The sequence below is a fragment of the Lynx canadensis genome, chromosome D4 (assembly GCF_007474595.2).
Source record: "Lynx canadensis isolate LIC74 chromosome D4, mLynCan4.pri.v2, whole genome shotgun sequence".
NCBI classification, from domain to species: domain Eukaryota; kingdom Metazoa; phylum Chordata; class Mammalia; order Carnivora; family Felidae; genus Lynx; species Lynx canadensis.
Window position 1 is genome coordinate 31,587,819 of NC_044315.2, and position 22,580 is coordinate 31,610,398.

Sequence of the window (22,580 nt, forward strand, 5' to 3'; positions counted from 1 at the left end):
AAGTTCTTAGAACTACATCACTCTACTCTATCTACTACATCACTCTACTCTACATGTCTACTCTTTAAAGCTGTATTGCATAAATTCAATGACATAGGTTATAAAAACCATTAGTAAAGATACACTTCACCAGTACCCATAAAATTATTCAAATACCATAGGAACAATAAGGTTACAGAAGTTATATCGTTAGGTAGTCAACTCCTCCCTTTTCCACAATGTTAGTGTATACCTATCACCATCACCATCTTCATCATCATCATCATCATCATCACTACCATCTTCATCATTTGCTGCTCTATAACCATGTGGTATTTCTTTTTTTTGTTGAGATATAATTCATATACCATACAGACCACTCATTTTTTTCTTTTGTAACAAAAAATACACAACTATATATATTGTGGATCACAATTAACATGCAAAAATTAGACTTCATCTCATAGCAACTATTGAGTTAATTTACCACATAGGTAGAACACTACGGCAGAAAAATAACCACATCCTAAAGCAAAATGTATTCTGAATCTGTGCATAAATTTCCCAATTTTATATATATATATAACCGTCAACATTTCAGCCACTTACTGAAATGTGAAATTTATCTATGTATGTGAAATTTTAGTCACAAACATAAATGATGAATAGTGTAGTTCCTACTCCAACAGAATATTTATGCATGTAGAAATAAACAAGTACATTTTTGCTTCTGAGGTTTTTATACCTTGGAAGGGAACTGTTTATTAGAAAAGTAGGAAGATTTGGGATTATATGTGTGCACATAATGAGTATGGAACCTAGGCTCAATGATTAACCCTTATCTTTTTAATGACATGACAAATCAGACTACTGTGAAAAAATTTCAAGGAAAGTAATTATTTCATATATCGTTTATATATTATATCAATCATTATTATATCAATTGTATCAATCATTTATATGATATATTATATCAATTATATTTCATATAATAAACTAGACAGACTTTTCTTCTTGTCAAATGCTTTCTCAAAGGACTCAACAGTAAGTTATATCTCAAAAGTTTATTTTCTCAAAAAAAAAAAAGGGGGTTAGAAGATAGTATAAAGTGCTTATTCTAACCCATGAAAACAAAACTGTTAAGCAATAAACAATACTTTTATTTAGGGAGAGGTAAATGAGGAAGATGAAAAGGCAGATGACAGACAGTCACCCTAAATCCTTTGTGGAATGAGGTAGTACTCTCAGTTAAAAAAAAAAAAAAAAGGTAGAGATTCTTTTTTTTTTTTTTTTTCTTTAACAGGGCATACAACAGCATTATTTCTCAACTTTTTAACTACTACTTGGCTCAAAAATGAAATGGTAAGAATAGAAGCAGAAAGACGAAAGGCATGAGTAATGAAGGGAGACTATCATCTTTGTGGTATACTTAATTGGAAAAGTGTTAAAAGACTAGAGAGCACCAGGCATTCTCTTTCTTTCAATTTTTCTTTATAATTCAATTTCTTTATAATTTTTATTTATTTTTGAGAGAGAGAGAGAGAGAGAGAGACAGAGAGAGAGACAGAGAGGGAGACACAGAATCTGAAGCAGGCTCCAGGCTCTGAGCTGTCAGCACAGAGCCCGGCGTGGGGCTCAAACTTAGGAATCACGAGATCATTACCTGAGCTAAAATCAGACATTTAACTGACTGAGCCACCCAGGCACCCCGAGAGCACCAGGCATTCTGAAGTTTTTGTAACTGAGGGTTATATGGGGGAAGAATGGCAGATGCAGAATGAACCTGGGTAGTATGGCTTCTATCTGGATTAGTGTAGTGGTGATGGTGTGGGGAATGTAGAAGGACGAGCAGTATTGTGGGACCTTGAGACTAGGTAGGTGAGGCAAAGGAACAGGAGTCTGTGTAGCTGAATGTCATTATTTTAAGACACTTGTCAGCTGTGTTTGTGTCTCTATTAAATTATAGCATTAATTTTTGTAGAAAAGACATTAAAAAAGATTAGGAGAATTTTATCTTTTGATTTTGATTACTAAATTTTAATTAATCTAATGTCCAGAAAATATATTACTGAACTATCCAACTATATATACAGAGAAGGGATCATAAATATTAATCAGAGAATAGAATTCTAACTTTCATATAATTCTGTCTTATCTGCTGACCTGTTTGAAAATGCCTATAGCTTTCTAACTTTATATATGTTTTTTGGCCTTCTTCCCCTTTTTTAATATTGTATATTCTCAACTTGGGGTGGTGATGGTATGGTATTTCATTATTTAAAAATGCATATTTAATTATTATATATTTGGAAAACAAAAAGTCTATTATTCTCATAAAAGAAATTATAGAAAGAGTGATAAAAACTAGAAGATACATGTAAAGAATACAATGACCTCAATAAAGGATATCACTATATCCTGTCATGGGGTATGTGTGTCCACAGTTTTTATGTTTACCAAAAGGGGATACACATTTAAAAAAGTTCAGAATCACTGCACTGGGACTGGTATTTTAGGTAAGGTGATTTAACCACTTGACAGTAAAAAAGAAACTCACACTGCCTGTTTCATTTACCATCTTCTTTGGTCAACAGAAACCAAATGGAATTAATATAACGTGTCCCCTCCTACCTAGTGGTGGTCTTGGAGTGTCACAGTATACAATGAAACTAATATAAAGAGAAAAAAGTTATGAATTTTTAAAAGAAGTTAGAGATGGTAACCATCTGCCTTAACTTAGGTCTAATGTAAAAATTTATATAAAATCAAATATATATTTGATATATATTTGATATATAATATCAAATTTCCCGAATTTAAATCAGGTCATTAACTAAAAGCTAGCAATAGCTTTTCTGACTGATCAGCTTTATTTACATATACAAAAAGGCAAAACTGAGAACAAATACTGTGTTTCTTCTAGGATGAAATTATTAAAGCTAAAGGGAAGGAGGAGAACATAGACTCAGTGAAACACAGGGAAGTGCCTGTAGACAGAGGCAGACTTTCAGCTAGAATTCTAGGTCTTCTGAATGTTAAAATCCCTTCTTCCACACAATGCTGTCCCACTTGGCCTACATACAGACAATTCCTAAAGAATAAGAGACTGTATTACCTAAGTACCTATCTTTACACGTAGGTGTCTCTGTAATGCAAAAATTAAAATCTATAAAATTTAGTTTATTTGCAATATTACTTAAAATTATACTGTTCTAAAGTTTAAAACTGGACTAAAAAACACAGAAAACAGCAAATTCCTCATCTTCAAACACTTAAGAGGGAATATGGATGTAATAAAAATCAGAAAGGTTCTTACAATCTTTATCTGTAGATATCAACACAGAATTGAAAATAAAGACAGTAGGTATAGAAGGACTAGTAAGAGGTCATTTGTGAAACAGCGTTATAACTATTTCTCTAATAAAAAAATATTTTATAAGCTTTATGTATATAAATGTAGTCCTAACACTTTTTATAAACAGGTATGTGAAAAGGGGGAAGAATAAACTGTTTTTCATTTAATATTATTTTCATTTAATATTTCATTCAATATTAGAATTCTATTTTCAGGGATAAAAACTATCTTGTAAGATAATCCCAATGTATTACGTGAACTTAATAATGCAAACATTTACTGAAGGTCACGTTAAAAGAGGAGAGTAATATTTTTCTTTTATGAATCTAATATAAAGTTTAACATAAAGTATGAATTTCAAGCATACACCATAGAGCCAAAGGCATTTAATATGGTCTAAATCTGAAGCTTACCTTTCAATACTTCTCATCCAATGTCCACAGCAGCTGCAGATTGCCAGCTCCCTTTCCATGAGATGCCCCAAATGTCAAACAATGGAGGTATTATAACCTCATAGGGATTACTACAAAAAGAACCTGGTCTATGGTTACAAGATAAAACTTTTATTATATTATGCAGTTTTATAAGTTTCTGAATAAGATACACTAATAACCTAAGGAACCATACAGGAAAAGAAACTTGAAAAAAAACTTACAAAACTACACAATATTATAAAATGAAAAGCTGAGTCTATGTGTGTGAAATGAGTGGGGAGGGAAACTTACCTTACAACTAAAGAACGATTCCATTCTGCTGCAGTAATCAGGGATGGGTATGACAGAACCAGCATAATGCTGGCTGGGGTGTTGCAAGGACAGGGAGTTGGCAATCTACTGATGCTGGAGACATTGGACACCTAAAAGAAGAACAAAAGGAAAACAAATAAATTCCAGGTTCCTTACATGTCTCATCATCATGGATGTATTTTACACATTTTAATAATTGTAGATGCTTTGAATGTTAAACTTAGGTGAAAGTAACTTGTTTACACAAGTCATCCTATTACTTATATAGATTTTCTTATAACATTATATGTAAACAAAATAGCTGTTGACAGCTATATGAAGAAAAAATAAAATCATATATAAATATACAAAGAATGCTTTTATAAATTGAGAAGGTACTAATGTGTTAAGAACAGTAAAAAAACAAGATGTATATAACAAAAACATCAATACTATTTTTCTATTTTTCTATACTCCTTTATTTATAAATGTTAGATCACAGAAACTGGACCATATGACAAAATATTTTTTTGTTACAGGCGTGGCTCTTGTCACATAAATTGTGACAAGGGATTGGAAAAGGGATTAAATAACAATATATTGAGCTTTTCAAATAAAATGCAAATAACTTTGAGAAAAGCTAACTGTACACAAAGGTGTCTCATTTAAAATCACTAGCAGTATCTGAAGGTAACTTGTAAATAATTTCAACTCCTATGTATAAAAACACAGCACAAATCAAATTAACTATAATTAAGTATATTAATAAACCAATTATTTGGCATTCTCCTTAGTCTAAATAATATTAAATGAAAAGGTAGTATTTACTTTTTCTTATTGCTTACCTAAATAAACTATCATCATACTCATGTATTCCTGCATACTCACAGTTTTAGGGGTAAAGTATTACATTCACCTTTTTGGTATACAGTCCCTTGGAAAAGTGCTAGCTTGACAGTATAGTGAAATATATGCATATTAACATCAGAAAAGTTAAAAGGTATTAACATTGCCAGAGGTTCTAATATGAACTATCTCATGCTAGTATTTTCTCTCATCCATTTTCACCTAAGACTAATTTAACAGAAAAAGGGGCACCTGGGTGGCTCAGTCGGGTAAGTGTCCGACTTTGTCTCAGGGCATGATCTCACAGTTCGTGGGTTCGAGCACCGCATCGGGCTCTGTGCTGACAGCTCAGAGCCTGCAGCCTGCTTCGGATTCTGTGTCTCCCTCTCTCTCTGCCCCTTCCCCACTCACGCTCTGTCTCTGTCTCTCAAAATAAATAAACATTAAAAAAAATTTTTTTACAGACTAATTTAACAGAAAAGCATTTGTACTTTATTTTAAAGGCATCCCACACTGAACAACATATACAACATGCCCATTATATATCCATAATAGCATTTAACTAGAAAGCATGAAAACAAACAACTGCATCAATGCTGAAAATTTACTGCAAATTTCAATGGCATTTAGTTTTGTAGAGAGGAAAACTGGGTAACAGATCATATTCCTAGTCAGGTAATTACTACTACTGGGGAAGAAAATCTAACAATATGTATGTACAGATGGTATATAACCACTTTCATTTACAAAGAAGAACGAATTCTGGATTGGAAATTAACCACAGGTTGAGTATCTGAATTTGACCTTTTTCAAAAGTAAATGGTGGTAGCAAATAAATTGATAAAATTTGATCAATCTATACCTGATATATCAGAAAGGTGGGTTCTCAAGCAATTCACTGCACAGTCTGAATCACTAAGTAATGCTACATTTCGTATCATCAGAGCATAAAAAAATTCCACATAAGTGACATGAAGATTGGGACTATCTGAAGAGCAAGGACAGTAACCTACTTATTTTTACTTTCTCAGGTTCTATCACAATGCCTAGCACAGAGTGGGCCTACAAAAAGTATTCAAACTACATAAGTAAATTTCTTACTTAACTGAGGTTTTCTGCTCAGATGCAAAAGATTTTTTAATTGAGGGAAATATGTCTTCTAGATTTTCTGAACACACAATGAATATAATTTAACTCTTGATGACTTGAATCATCATAAACAAATTATTGTGTTACATTTTAATACAGTGACTCTCAGGGACTGTTCACATTTCTCTATGATCTGTATTTCTACATCAAATGATTATTGACTATATTTTTGGACTACCAAGACATACTCTTACAGGTTTTTCTAATTGCCTGTCAGTGTTTCATGCTACTGTCAATAAACCTGCCTTAAATTGCTCTTGTCCTAATTAAAAGCACCTACTACTACTTGTTAGCATCACATATTGTTTAAAAAGTATTTACAGGGGCGCCTGGGTGGCGCAGTCGGTTAAGCGTCCGACTTCAGCCAGGTCACGATCTCGCGGTCCGTGAGTTCGAGCCCCGCGTCAGGCTCTGGGCTGATGGCTCAGAGCCTGGAGCCTGTTTCCGATTCTGTGTCTCCCTCTCTCTCTGCCCCTCTCCCGTTCATGCTCTGTCTCTCTCTGTCCCAAAAATAAATAAAAAACGTTGAAAAAAAAATTAAAAAAAAAAGTATTTACAGGTAAGCCTTTTTCTATATTAAAAATAATTTTAATTCAAGTGTAATTAACATACTTTATATTAGTTTCAGGTGTACAAAATAGTGGTTCAACAGTCCCACATATTACTCACATGCTCATCAAGTGTACTTTTTAAAAAATGTTTATTTATTTTTGAAGAACGGGTAGACAGAGAGGGAGACACAGAATCTGAAGCAGTCTCGAGGGTCCAAGCTGTCAGCACAGAGCCCGATGCGGGGCTCAAACCCACGAGCCGTGAGATCATGACCTGAGCCGAAGTCGGATGCTCAACCAACTGAGCCACCCAGGTGCCCCAAAAGAAGTGTACTCTTAATCCCCTTCACCTCTTTCACCCATCCCCTCTACCTACCTCTCTCTCTGGTAACCATCTGTTTAGTCTCCTATAGTTAAGAGTCTGTTTTTTGGTTTGTTTCTTTTGTGCACTTTACACCCTCTATGCAGGCTCCTTTCTACTCTCTGCAGATTCTGAGTTGATCTTTCTTTAATATGTAATGTATCATTTTTTTCTTTTCCTAAAGTCTGGTAAAATGGTAGGGAAGTTCTATTACTGTTCAATGCTCTCAGTTTTTTTTGTTTTTTTTTTTTAATATTTTTTACCAATTCACAAAATGCATTCAACTATTCTATCTTTAAATTTTGGGGTCTTTCCAAAGAGTTCAATATCTTCTGTAATATAAAAAGTTGGAATGATGTGAAGCTTATGGAGGGGTGCCTTAATCACCCCAAAGATTTCAATTCAATTTTCCACAACTTTTGTCAGTGGAACGTAGTAACTATTAAATAGCTAATACAAATTTAGTTGGTGCTTTGAAACGTATTTGACATATAAATGTTACTTATATTTGTGTGTGATATGTTAATTCAGAAGGGTTTAAGCCACACTATGAAGCTCTAGCTACAGAAGAATCTGTAACTTAGTTCAACTCTTCCTTTGAAGCTCACTTCAATTATCTGCCTGATATAAAAATACAAAATAACCCTTTTCCCTTTTAATTGCAACTTTCTTTTGAAGAAAAGGGGTTTTCAAGTAATTGTTTTTATGAAAGTTTCCCTAATGGGATTAAAACTATGCCAAACTGTAATTAAGTAGAAACAGTGAGATCTATTAACAGGGGTTAAAATCCAGTTCTAGGTTGAGTAGTTATTAAAGGTCAAAAAAAAAAAAATACCCAAAGAACAAGATTTACGATAGATATAAATATGGATAATGCATTCTTAGATAATTCAGTAATTAGTTGATTAAAGCTTTGTCTTACCAAATATTGCTCTGGTTCATATTTCCTGTCATCTAACTTTCTTTTCTATTATTTTGAGCATGTCAATTACCATCTGATTGTTCATAAAACACATATGTTTTCTATCTCTCCACTATACTCTCAAACAAGGGAAGTAAGCAGGTGTCTGGAGTGTTTGGTGACTTCTGAATTAACACTGTTTGAAAAGAAAAGATTAAGTCTTTCATAAAAGGACAGAAGCTAGCTCAACTAACCCTGTTTAAAATTAAAAATTTATCCTCGGGGTTGGGAATAAAATCTTAAACTCTGTAAGTGGATTCTTTAAGGATAAGGACTATGTTTTAATCTCTGGACCCCTACCAAGTTCCTGGTAGTATGCATAGCATACAGAGGACAGTGAGGAAATACAAGCCTTATGAATAAGACTTGAACCTATAACTAAGATACATACAGAAACTTATTTTATCTGTTGCACAGGCCTTCCAGAAGGTTGTTTTATTTTTTTCAAAAATGTTTATTTATTTTAAGAGAGAGCACACACACATGTGGGTGAGGCAGAGAGGGAGAGAGAAAATCCCACGCAGGCTCCACACTGTCAGTGCAGAGCCTGAGAGGAGGCTTGATCTCAAGAATCGTGAGATCATGACCTGAGCCAAAATCAAGAGTTGGATGCTTAACCATCTGAGCCATCTAAGTGCCCCCAAAAGGTCGTTTTAATTTTTTAAAAGCTTTACATATGACTAAAGACGTGATTCCCCCACCACAGCTGAGATAGTTTTCAGTTTTGTTAACCAGTAGTTTACCAGAAAATCTAGAATAAGAAAATGATATATATAATGATGTAATTGTAAAAATTTAAGTATAATTAATTTTAAGGACAATTTAGAGATTACTGCAACCATATCTACAGGAAAAGCCATTAAATAAAGTTAATTAGGGCATATTCAGGACTCTGAAGGTATCTAATATTCTTTACACTCTAGTAAAATAGATTACGCACTCTCAACAGCTGGTTATAAAATAATTATGATTTGATGCTTCACTGTGAGCACATGGATACAGAATACAGAGAGGAGGGAAAAATCCCATAATCTTTCATTATAATAAAATTTGTTACAGGTGTTAGAAAGTGAGATTAAAATATAATAACCCTTGGCTGCATATTAAGGCTATACTACATGCAATTATGTTTTGGGGGTCCCGTATAAAGTCTCATAACTTTTAAACATAATTTGACTATATTTTTCTATTTGTTTCTACTCCTTACTGTATCTTCACTTTTTAAGAATATATTACAGCATCTTTCTAAAAATGAATAAAGAAAATACATATACAATCATGTTATTTGTAATTTCTTCATTTCCTATATAAAGGAAGGTAAAGGTAAATGGTGAATATACTTGAAAGAGGTCATAAATCATAATACATTGAAAACAGCTGGATATGAAGCTAAGGTCAAGAATATTTTTTAACTATCTGATGAACTACAAAGGGTAAATGTTAATACTAACATTCACAAGTTTCACCAAATGTGAGTCTGAATTAGAAGTATATGGTCTACTAAAAGTACTCTCAATTATGGGAGCGAGTATATGATTCCATTGATTTCTACGTAACTTTCAAAACATCAACTTATTTTCTCTCCATAATAAGTTGGCAGCAGCAGACAAAGCAAGGGAATAGGGCCCTTAGCAAATACAGGCTTATGCTGGGGTTTTGCAATTTCCACACAAATGACATTTGAGGCCAGATAATTTTTTATTGTGGGAGATTATCATGTGCATTATAGGATCATTATAATGTAGGATATTTTTGAGGCCTCTATCCATTAAGTGCCAGTACCACCTCTTCAACAACCAAAAATGTCTTTAGACATTGCCAAAAGTCTCCCAGGTGGGGAGAGGAATCATCTCTGATTGATAACCAGTGGCTTATACAGAACTCTGTGATCAAAAAAGGGGTTTCACCATCTCTGATAAAAGCTTCTAATTTCTCTAACGTTTGGTCTTGTTAATGTACACCCTTTGGTTAGGCAAGAGAAATATTATTATTGTATGATGAATTTAAATTATCTTAAGAACATAATAAAGATTAATTTTATTCACTACTTGAAATTCCTTTCCAATTCTTAACATGTCTTTTTATATATTATAATCATTAGTCACATATCATTTTATATATTTAAAAAATTTAACATTTCACAAATTATTTCCATGTAGTAACAATGACCTACAAATATTTTATTTTACTAGCTTTATGATACACTACTGTGTTAATACTGTTTGGTTAGACATCTTCCTACTGTTGGACATATAGGCTTTTTCCAAATTTCCACTATTAGAGGTAGTCTGCTCAACACACTATTGTGTAAATTGCTTTTGGAGATAGGGCATGAAATGGGGAAAGTAAAAGTTAAATTCCAAACAGGATTACAGGCTCAAATAGCAAGGCAGTTTTATAGCTTTTCTTATATATTGATCATGATATTTATCCTAAGTGTTGAGTTACTTAACTACTAAAAGATAGAAAAGAAAAAAAAAAAAAAAGAAAAAGTCTTGTATTTTAAATTTTAGTTTCTCTATATTGATAAGGCTATCATTCATCACTATATAATCCAGACAAGGTTTCTTTTCTTATAAAAAAAAATTTTTTTTTTTTTTTGCCAAATTGTTCACACTTTTCCTTACACCCAGTTTCTATAGGAATCTTTCCTTATTGAAGAAAACTAGGTTGAAACCTCTTTGAAAATCTAAATTATGATCTAAAACATAAGGAAATTAGGGAGATATGAAAAAGAGAAAAAGGTCACATGAAAAACGCAAAATATAACCACTTCTGATATCAGCCTGGCAAAATTTTCCAATTTTGACTGTTCAAAATTTTGACTGAAAGCAATACTAATATATTTCAAATACAATAGTATCAGGCAAATTTATCAATAATCTGAGCTCTATCTTTCTGGAAAACTAATACATTTCCTCAATCTAAAAAGATATTTTCTGGGGCACCTGGGTGGCTCAGTTGGTTGAGCATCCAACTCTTGATTTTGGTTCAGGTCATGATCTCAGGGTTTGTGGGTTTGAGCCTTGTGTGCGTCAGGCTCTGCACTGACAGCATGGAGCCTGCTTGGAATTCTCTCTCTCCCTTGCTCTCTCTGCCCCTCCCCTTCTTCCTCTCTCTCAAAATAAATAAATATTTAAAAATTAAATAAGATAAAAATATAATTTCCAAATAGACAATGTGAATTTTATCTCTTGATTAAAAACACAAAATAAAAATAAAATGTTATGATTTTCTCCTTTAGCTCCCTGAAGAATCCTATGATCTAAACAATAATGAGGAAAACAAAATTTAAAAACTGTCAAACTATATATTTCTATTTATCTCAACCAGATGTCTCACTTTAAACAAATCTCAGGTGAATAATTAGGTATAACACTGCAGGATCTAAAGGATGTTGAAAGTTGCTTCCAAAATTGAAGTAATGGTATCAAGTGTGCTCAGACAAACTCAAGAAAATGAAAGCATTTTTCTCCTTACATTATTAACTATAAATGGAATTAGCTGTCTTACAAGAATGAGTAAACGATCCAGATTTTTAAAAGATTATAAACTATCTGAAGAGGCTCTGCAGAGAAGAAATCCTCTAAAGAAGTGAGGTGTTTGTATGAATCCATATTAAATCCTCTATCACATAAATATTTGTTTTTAAAAATGGCTTATGACAGATAAATGTCTATATGGAATAAATCCTCTTTGTTACTGGAGCATTATAGATATAAAAGCCGATGAGTAACAGAATTGTTTTGATTCTAAATACTATTTTAGTTTTGACAGTGATATCTTATGAAGATCAAAATTAATACTCTATTTGTCTGGCAATAGTGAAGGAAGTCCACAGGCAAGGAATCAGTGAAAATGGCTACCACCATCACCAAGTTCATGCATTTCTCATTATTAAGAAAGTCTCTCAGGTCCTTACTACAAGTCCAATTCTTATAAATATTGTTACTTCCTTTGTAATTCACAGTATATTAGCTAAGGCAAGTACATGGACAAACACAAGAAACAACAGGTTGACCAAGAAAAGATAACAAAAGCAAAAATACAAACACACACCTTCAAAATATATAACATAAAGGTCTTTTGGTAAATGTTTAGAGTTATTGATATCAATACACTTTTAGGGTATCAGTATAATTATGGATATTCATAATGATCCTTGAATCATCAAAAAGTGTTAAAATTTTGTTGAATACAGTACAAGGAGGCAGGGAAGTTTCTCAGTAAATGATTAAAATAAGAAATTAAAAAGAAAGGAAGGAAGGAATTTAGTCCTAAAGTTTAGGTTTCAGTTACCTAGAAAATTCAGTTCAGTGAAACATCTTATTCCAAAATGATGCCAAATAAATTGATATTTAATATTAACATAAACATTCAATAAGGTTAGTTCCTATAACTAACATCTACCATACTCAATAATAGCTTGTATAGAAAAATAAGGAATGACAGATAATAATATGTAAACTTTTATGGTCTATTGTTACCTTTATGCTGTGTGGCCATTTCACATGAAAACAACCTTTTAGGCAGTTTAAAGGGAAATAGCTCTTATGTTAGTAATCTCAGTAAGATTATCCCTACTAAGTACAGTCCCAAGAATTTCTATTTCTTGAAGAGCAGAAAACATATTTTAAAACTAATATGCATTGGGGCGCCTGGGTGGCGCAGTCGGTTAAGCGTCCGACTTCAGCCAGGTCACGATCTCGCGGTCCCTGAGTTCGAGCCCCACGTAGGGCTCTGGGCTGATGGCTCAGAGCCTGGAGCCTGTTTCCGATTCTGTGTCTCCCTCTCTCTCTGCCCCTCCCCCGTTCATGCTCTGTCTCTCTCTGTCCCAAAAATAAAAATAAACGTTGAAAAAAAAAAAAAAACTAATATGCAAATATTACGAGTCATAAACAAGTTAAAAATTTAGAGTCACAAAATTTAAAAATTAAACCCTGTATGTAACCTAAAACTATCTGATAAACATGCCTCCACAGACTACAATGTCAAATATTTGTAATCTATACTTTCTTTTACCCTTCTACTTGTTCCGTTAAAGGAAGGCAATATGCATATACCTCCTACCACTAATGGAAGTGAGGTGGATGGCTTTACAGAAAACTCTAGGATACTTGCAGAAGTCTTTTTCTCTTACAATGTATGCTGTAAGTAAGTACATAAATCAGTTATGCATAAAACTATTTATTGAAAACAACACCCTAATTTATAATATGGGAACAAGAGGCATACATTATGTTTAACCATAGCATAAAAAACAATTAGCAAATTTACTTAACAGAATTCTATTTAGACTCATGAAGAACAGACAACTCACTAAAAATAAACAGCTTCTACAAAAACTATAGATAACACCCTGATTAAAAGACTATTCTTCCTATTAAAGAACAGAATTAGTCCTTTATGATCATATAACATCAGATATATTAAAAATAACTTTGCTGAGAAAATATTTTAATATAAATGTTGTTTGAAAAAACACCTGGTGTTTCACATCAACTACCCATATACCAAAGTGTGTATGTGTAAACACACACACACACGTGTATACACACACGAGTGTATACACACACATACACACACACACGAACACATAAGAATCTAATAAGGGTCTAAACCATTTTTAATAGAAATATTTCTAGGGGCGCCTGGGTGGCGCAGTCGGTTAAGCGTCCGACTTCAGCCAGGTCACGATCTCGCGGTCCGTGAGTTCGAGCCCCGCGTCAGGCTCTGGGCTGATGGCTCAGAGCCTGGAGCCTGTTTCTGATTCTGTGTCTCCCTCTCTCTCTGCCCCTCCCCCGTTCATGCTCTGTCTCTCTCTGTCCCAAAAATAAATAAACGTTGAAGAAATATTTCTAAAAATAACAGTTTTCCACATTCTCAGATTGTATACTGAACATAATGTTTTTTTGTTAATAGCTATCACTACGAACATTATCCTATCTCTTAGATTATATCGATATTCTCAGAGGTATCACTTGAAACTTCTGAACGCTTATGGCTGTTTTATGCCTCTGTTAAATAACCTCAGAAGGTTGTCCTTTAATGGCATTTAAGTCTCCTCCCTTCAGAGTGCTACCAATATGTTTCTCCTAAACAGCATATAAAATGACTACTACAAATCTGCTGATATGAAGCTTTGCTGTATGTATCACTATCCTTATTTTATACATAATTCTAGATTAACAGGTTCTGAGCAAACACCTAAAAGTGGCTTCATGGCATTCCTAAGCCATAAAAAAAAAGGTATTTTTAAAATAATGATTGATTTTCTCCAATGCTTAAAGCCTTCACATTTACTGGTGTATAACTGTGTTTCAAATATGTAATATCACTGAACTATTAATGCCAGTTAAGCAAGTATCACTGATTTAATAAATAACATAAATGAGTATTTTACCAAGTGTTGAGTGAATATTCTTTTCTTTATATTCTCTCAAGAACTATAAAAAATGAAGGTAAAATTGTGAATTTAGAATATATAAAGTTTAAAAAAGACTTTAACTGATAAAGGTGTTTTAAAAGACATACTGGTAAGTATGTTTCAAAAACATCTGGGGCAGGATTAAACAATTTATATATTATTTATGTCACAGTTAATTAAAATTTTTATGTTAATAAGCAATAAACTTCCATTAAAAGCATATAATTATTAATTAAGAATATCTGCAAGGCAAGCGTTACCCTAAAAACTACCAGTCAGCAAACAACCAACCAGTATATTGGGAAATATTCTAAAACTATACCTGATATAAACCAGGCAAACAAAATTTAATTTACTTGCCCTGGTACCATTTTTCTCTATGAAAAATGAAAACCAGACCACACAGAAGAAATAAAAGGAACAATGTTTCTATTTTTCATTGCAAATTTTTATGTAACCCAGAAAAACAAGATTAAAAAAGAAAGCTTTAGAAAAAAGCAGGAATAAATTTTAATGCTAAAAATAATAGATAGAACTTTTGGATCAACACCTACCGATTTTTTTCTACTGTTTTCCAGATCTTTGAGTTCATTCTCGATTTTTGTGATTAATTCCCTGAGTTCATCAAGATTAGTGCAAATAAGCTAAAATAAAACACAAAAACACAGCTTGATAACACATAATATGAAACACCCAAAATGTGGTAACAGAAGTTGATTTAACATACACTAAATTCACAATTATTTGTAATAGTAAAAAGCAAAAAAAATCCCACAGTTTATATTTTAAAATATATCACTTGTTATAATGTATGAACTTCAGGCATAGCATAAAAATAACTGAAATTTCAACCCTGGTGGTTTCATACCACACCCCTCTGTTCTCAGCTTGCTTTATAATCCAGGTACTTTCTTAACGTTATCAACTTTCAGCCCAGAATGACAAAGATCTGGAAACTCACCCTATAATTCACAGATTACCGAATCACCTTTAAGAAATGCTTTATCAGGCAGTATCCTAGTTGATGAATAAATGTGTCCCTGGAGAAATGTCATTATACATTTGCTTTAGTTTGCTAACTATATGATCAAACTAATTGTATTATGGTTGGGACTGCCAAGAAAGAAGGATTTCCACTATATGTAATACATATATTCAAAGAAATAAATGACATTAAGTACACATTCTTAATATGATCTTGTAGTCTTTAATAAAATCATCTCCATAGACAGCATCTATTTCTTTTCATAATTATATGGAAATATAATTTTACTTCACCTTGGTAATATTGACAAATGGCCAAAATAATTGGTTTTTAGTTATGAATAATCAAACTAGTTTGGCTTAACTACTAAAAGCTTTAAACAGTGAAGTGTCTGGGACACCTGGGCGGCTCAGTAGGTTAAGTGTCCGACTTCAGCTTAGGTCATGCATTCAAGCCCCGCATTAGGCTCTGTTCTGACAGCTCAGAGCCTGGAGCCTGCTTGGATTCTGTGTCTCCCTCTCTCTGCTCCTCCCCTGCCTGCATTTTGCGCCTCTCTCTCTCTCAAAAATAAATAAACATTAAAAAATAAGTAAAAAACAGTGAGTGTCAGCAAAAATATTAATAACTACATTTTAGTTCTTGTAAAATTATACTTTTTCCCAATATATTTAACTTTTCCCTAAAATAATTTAAGCCCATATTTTAAAAAATCTATTATAAAAAAGAAATGTTTCTAAAACAACTGCAACTACATAAAGAGGAAAAGTTTTAGGTTAATTAAAGTCTTGTAATGTTTACACTGCATGATAATTTAAAAAAAAATACTACACTTATAAAGCTATTAATTCACCATAAGTTTTTATCAGCCCAAATTTGTTATATTCGTTAATTTCTGTGTAAGGATACTGTTTTCCTAAAGGCATATTTTTTGTAAAAAAAAGCCCAAAAAACAACAACAAAAGAAAAGTGGGTTACAACAAGATTATTCCTAGTGATAACTGTGTGACAAAAATGGGAAAGTAGGACCCCTTTGAGCTTCATTATTAGGTTAAGCCATATGAAATCACTGATATGCCCTTGATCTACCTAAATGGCAATATAGTTAAATCTAACAGACTAAGAAAAAATCACACATATTATAAATTATAATTAGTATTAACAATTATTATTAGAAATGCCTACATACTTTCAAACACACAGAACTGACGATGAAGAGAAAATATGCATTTAAGTAACTCAAATAATTTCAAGGGTATAAAACACAATGATGTAGTAGGACAGTGTTGCTAATATTTTATTATAAACTACACATTCCCATTTGCCAAATCTAGAGTCCTGGAAGAAATGCTAATAGGCAGTGGACTGGACAACTATGTGAGTGCCTCTAAAATTTGATAATGTCTTCAACTTCTATTCCATTTATAAAGCTTCATTGTTGGTCCTACACCAGGTTTTTAGTAACTACTCACTCAGTGGTAACTAAACTTCCCATTGTAAAATCTGCTATTCTGACTAACATTTCAAATTTGCCCCAGAGCTTACAGATGGGTTACATGCCTTTTCACTGAACTTCGTGCGGTAGTTAATATCACAGCACAGATTTCTCATTTGCACACATGGCAAAGCACAGAGGAATTTTCACCTGCATCTTAGGTGTCTCATTATACAAGGAATAAGGGTACATTTTGCATGTATAGTTTGTAGAAACTTACAGTAACAATGAAAACATGCACCCCGACAACCAGACACACTCTAAGAAACTTAAAATCTTTCAGTTCATAGGAATCAACAAATACTTAATATTCCATTTAAAGGAACACAGTTTTGAAGTCAAACTATGAATATTATGAATATATTAAAATAGTATTTCGAAGTGGCTTACCAGCTTAGTAAGTTGTATACAAAAGTCAATGCTTCTCAGACTTTAATGTGCATAAGAATCACCTGGGAATCTTGTTAAAATGAAGTTTTTGATTTAATGGGCCTGAGGTGGGACCTGAGATTCTGCATTTCTAACAAGTTTCCAGGTATAGGCTACATACAGATCATACTTTTGAGCAGTAAGGTTCTAAATGATTAAGAATTCCAAATCTTCATGGCTTCTGAAACATTCTGGTACTACAGAGTTCATAATGAACAACTAGCTTAACCAAACTCCCCTTACCCCCAAGTCCCCTGTAACCCTATAATAGATAAACGTATTTATTATCTTCTTGCCAAACCCCCAAAATAAGACTAAATGCACATCCAAATATAAGGCTCAAACATCAAATTCCCATATAATACACTAGGATACATAGTCCTGAGCTCTCTTTCTTCTTGAACAGTTAATTTTCACTAAACAAGTACCATAAAAATCAACTGATAAACTCAAATCCAAATCAACATAAACCTGTTAGTATAGCTTATTGAGTAAAGCAAGACACTGAAAATGCCCAGATGAGTCGTCAGACTCCATAAACACAAAGGTTTGGTCCTAGCCTTTCCACTGGTTGTTAAAAAGATTACACATGCAAGTCTTCGCACCCCGGTGAAAATGCCCTCTAAATCACCAGTGATCAAAAGGAGCAGGTATCAAACACACTAAAATGTGGCTCATGATGCCTTCTTTAACCACAACCCCACAGGATACAGCAGTGATAAAAATTAAGCCATGAACGAAAGTTAGACTAAGCTATATTAAACAGGGTTGGTAAATTTTGCGCCAGCCATGGTGGTCATATGATTAACCCAAATTAATAGACTTAGGGTGTAAAGTGTGTTAAAGAGAACCCTGCACTAAAGTTAAATCTTAACTAGGCTGTAAAAAGCTACAATTAATATAAAAATAAGTCACAAAAATGACTTTAATTCCTCCTGTTACACTATAGGTAAGGCCCAAACTGGGATTAGATACCCCACTATGGGTGCTTTATATCCCTCTAGAGGAGCCTGTTCTGTAATCGATAAACCCCAATATACCTCAGTACCCCTTGCCAATTCAGTCTATATATTGCCATCTTCAGCAAACCCTACAAAGAAAGAAAAGTAATAACAACTATCATATATCAAAAAGTTAGGTCAAGGTGTAACTCATGAGGCAGGAAGAAATGGGCTACATTTTCTACGTAAAAACACAATTCCCTATGAAAATTCTTATGAAACTGAGAACTAAAGGAGGATTTAGTAGTAAATTAAGAATAGAGAGCTTAATTGAATTGGGCCACGAAGAAAGCACACACTACCCGTCACTCTCAAGTGACATAAACCTAAAGACAACTTATTCAAATAACAAAAACACAAGAGGAGAGAAGTCATACCAAGGTAAGCATACTGGAAAGTATGCATGGATAAACCAAGATGTAGTTAAAGCATCTGGCTTACACCCAGAAGATTTCACATCAAATGATCATCTTGAACCAAAGCTAGCCAAAACAACCAAAAACTCAACTAACATGAAACAACCAAAACATTTAATAAATTCTTACAAGTATAGGATAGAGATATTTAAATTGGCGCTATAAAGAAAGTACTGTAAGGGAACAATGAAAAGAAAAATTAAAAATTCTAAACAGCAAACATTACCCCTTTGTACATTTTGCTTAATTAACTAGAATAACCTAACAAAGAGAAGTTAAGCTAGTCCTCCCCAAACCAGACAAGCTACCTATGAACAACCTGTGTAGAATAAACTCATCTATGTTGCAAAATAAGTGAGAAGATTTGTAGGTAGAGGTGAAAAGTCTAAGGAGCCTGGTGATAGCTGGTACCCAGAAGAGAATCTTAGTTCAACTTTAAACTTCCCTAAAAACCTAAAAATTCTAATATAAGTTTAAAATATATCTAAAAAGTTACAGCTTTTTAGAAAAAAATACAACCTTGTTTAGAGAATAAGCATAAACAGAACCATAATTGGCCTAAAGGCAGCCATCAATTAAGAAAGCGTTAAAATCATCTTAATACCAAAATATGCAACCAACTCCTAATTTAACACTGGGTTAATCTATTTAACAATAGAAGCAACAATGTTAATACTTGTCCTTGCATAAACTTAGAGCAGATAACACAGTTAACAATAAGATAAAATAATCCAGCTATAAACTAATTATCAAACTAATTGTTGACCCAACACAGGCACACAACTAAGGAAACATTAAAAGAAGTAAAAGGAACTCAAACACAAACCCCGCCTGTATACCAAAAACATCACCTCTAGCATTTCAGTATTAGAGGTACAGCCTGCCCAGTGACATTTGTTAAACGGCCGCAGTATCCTGATCTAAATGGCTGTGGTATCCTGATCATGCAAAGGTAGCATAATCATTTGTTCTCTAAATAGGGACTTGTATGAATGGTCACATGAGGGTTTTGCTGTCTCTTACTTCCAATCCATGAAACTGACCTTCCCATGAAGAGGCGGGAATATAATAATAAGATGAAAAACCCTAGGGAGCTTTAATTAACCAGTCCAAAGAAATCAACTCAATTCAACCAACAGGGACAATACATGGACTGACAATTTAAGTTGGGGTGACCTCAAAGAATAAACAACCTCTGAGGGTCTGAAATCTAGACCAACTAGTCAAAAGTATTACATCACTTATTGATCCCAAAACTTGATCAGTGGAACAAGTTACCCTAGGAATAACAGCACAATACTATTTTAGAGTTCATATTGACAATAGAGTTTACAACCTCGATGTTAGATCAGGACATTCCGATGGTGCAGCAGCTATCAAAGGTTCGTTTGTTCAACAATTAAAGTCCTACGTGATCTGAGTTCAAATTGGAGCAATGCGGGTTGGTTTCTATCTATTAAACAATTTCTCCCAGTACGAAAGGACAAGAGAAATGAGGCCTACTTCACATAAAGTGCCTTAAACTCATTAGATGATATAATCTCAATCCAGACTTTGTTAACTTCCACTGCCCAAGAATCCAGGTTTGTTAGGGTGGCAGAGCTGGTAACTGCATAAAACTTAAACCTTTATAATCAGAGGTTCAACTCCTCTCCCTAACATGTTTGTAATTAACATCTTTTCACTGAACGTCCCAATCCTCCTTGCAGTAGCTTTCCTAACACGAGTAGAATGTAAAGTATTAGGATATATACAACTTCACAAAGTACCAAACATCTTAGGAACATACAGGCTACTGCAACCTACTGCAGATGCGGTGAAACTTTTTAATAAGAGCCCCTGCAACCCCTCACATCTTCCATATCTACATTTATTATAGCACCCATTTTAGCCCTCTCACTCGCCCTAACCATCTGAATCCCCCTGCCAATACCATATCCACTCATCAACATAAACTTAGGAGTATTATTTATACTAGCTATGTCAAGTCTCGCCATTTACTCAATCCTATGATTACGCCTTAATCAGAGCCCTGTGGGCCATAGCTCAAACAATTTCATACAAAGTTACATTAGCAATAATCCTACTATCAGTACTGCTAATAAATGGATCCTTTACACTATCAATGCTAATCATCACTCCCTTTATGACCTTTAGCCATGATCTGATTCATCTCAACTCTAGCAGAAACTAATCGGGTTCCCTGTGACTTAACAGAAGGAGAATCAGAACTTGTATGTGGGTTTAACATTGTGTATGTAACAGGTCCCTTCACCCTATTTTTCCTAGCAGAATACACCAACATCATCATAATGAACATCCTCAATCTTATTTTTCGGAGCATTCCACAGCCCATATTTACCAGAATTATACAGAGTCAACTTTACTGTTTAAACCTATTCCTGACAATTACCTTTTTATGAATTCGAGCATCCTATCCATGATTCCAATATGACCAACTAATACATTTATTAGGAAAAGAACTTCCTACCCCTCACACTGACCCTATGTATATGACATGCATCACTACCTATTATTATAGCAAGCATTCCACCCCAAACATAAGAAATATGTCTGGTAAAAGAGTTACTTTGATAGAGTAAGTAATAGAGGTTTGAATCCCCTTATTTCTAAAATTATAGGAATCGAACCTAGTCTTAAGAATTCAAAACTCTTCATGCTACATTATACCATATTCTATAGTAAGGTCAGCTATACCTTACAGCCTGGGGTATCAGGCCCATACCCCAAAAATGTTGACTTATACCCTTCCTGTATTAATAAAACCCCCTATTCTTATTATTACAACAGTCATCTCAGGAACTATAATTTTAATAATAAACTCTCAGTGATTAATAATCTGAATCGGCTTCAAAATAACTATGCTAGCTATCATCCCTATCCTTATAAAAAAAATTCAGAGGCGCCTGCGCGACTCAGTCGGTTAAGTGTCTGACTTCAGTTCAGGTCATGATCTCACAGTTCGTGGGTTCAAGCCCCGCATCAGGCTCTGTGCTGGCAGCATGGAGCCTGGAGCCTGCTTCCAGTTCTATATCTCCCTCTCTTGCTGCTCCTCCCCTGCTCATGCTCTGTCTCTCTCTCTCTCTCAAAAATAAACATTAAAATAAATTAAAAAAAAATTCAACTCACAAGCCAAAGAAGCATCTACAAAATACTTTTTAACACAAGCAACCACATCCATACCCTTAACAATAGGAATTATCATCAACCTACTATACTCCGGGCAATAACATAAAAAACCCTCAATCCTATAGCATTGACTATAATAACTGTTGCCTTAACAATAAAACAGGGGTTAACCCCATTTCACTTTTGAGTACCTAAAGTTGCACAGGGAATCTATCTTCAGGCCTAATTCTGCTAACATGACAAAAAATTGCACCACTATCCATCCTGTATCAAATCTCACTTGCCATCAATCCCAATCTACTTCTAACAATAGCCATCACATCCGTCCTAATTGGAGGCCGAAAAGGACTTATTCAAACATAACTACGAAAAATCCTAGTATATTCCTCAATTGCCCATATAGGATGAATAACAGTCATTATACTATACAGGCCCACAATAATTTTAAACCTAGTAATTTATATCATAATAACACTCACTACCTTCATACTATTTACGCATAGCTCAGGCATAACAACATTATCACTATCCCATACATGAAACAAAGCACCCCTAATCACCTCACTCATCCTAGTGTTAATACTATGACTAGGAGGCCTTCTACCACTCCTAGGGTTTATCCCAAAGTGAAAAACCATTCTAGAAATTAAAAACATGAAATTATTATATCTACACTATTAGCCATCACAGCACTCCTCAACCTATATTGTTATATACGACTAACATATGTCACAGTACTGTTTCCCTCAACAA

The 22,580-nt window shown here is 33.7% G+C and overlaps 1 protein-coding gene and 1 long non-coding RNA gene across 3 annotated transcripts in view; one reads left to right on the forward strand and one right to left on the reverse strand.

Moving 5' to 3' along the window:
- The window catches only part of KIAA2026 (KIAA2026 ortholog), a 135,579-nt gene that overhangs the window by 29,536 nt on the left and 83,463 nt on the right, over window positions 1–22,580 (reverse strand). Inside the window, exon 5 of one of the 2 annotated variants that reach the window (XM_030294259.1) lies at window positions 14,909–14,998. The exons of the other annotated variant lie outside the window; for it this stretch is intronic. Within the exon in view, the coding sequence (XP_030150119.1) occupies window positions 14,909–14,998 (90 nt within the window). The remainder of the gene's footprint in view (window positions 1–14,908; window positions 14,999–22,580) is intronic. 2 annotated transcript variants of the gene reach the window in all.
- Window positions 10,934–21,067, forward strand: LOC115499974. The gene is made up of 3 exons (XR_003964331.1): window positions 10,934–10,944; window positions 14,469–14,471; window positions 20,943–21,067. It is a non-coding gene; the product is annotated as an uncharacterized LOC115499974 (long non-coding RNA).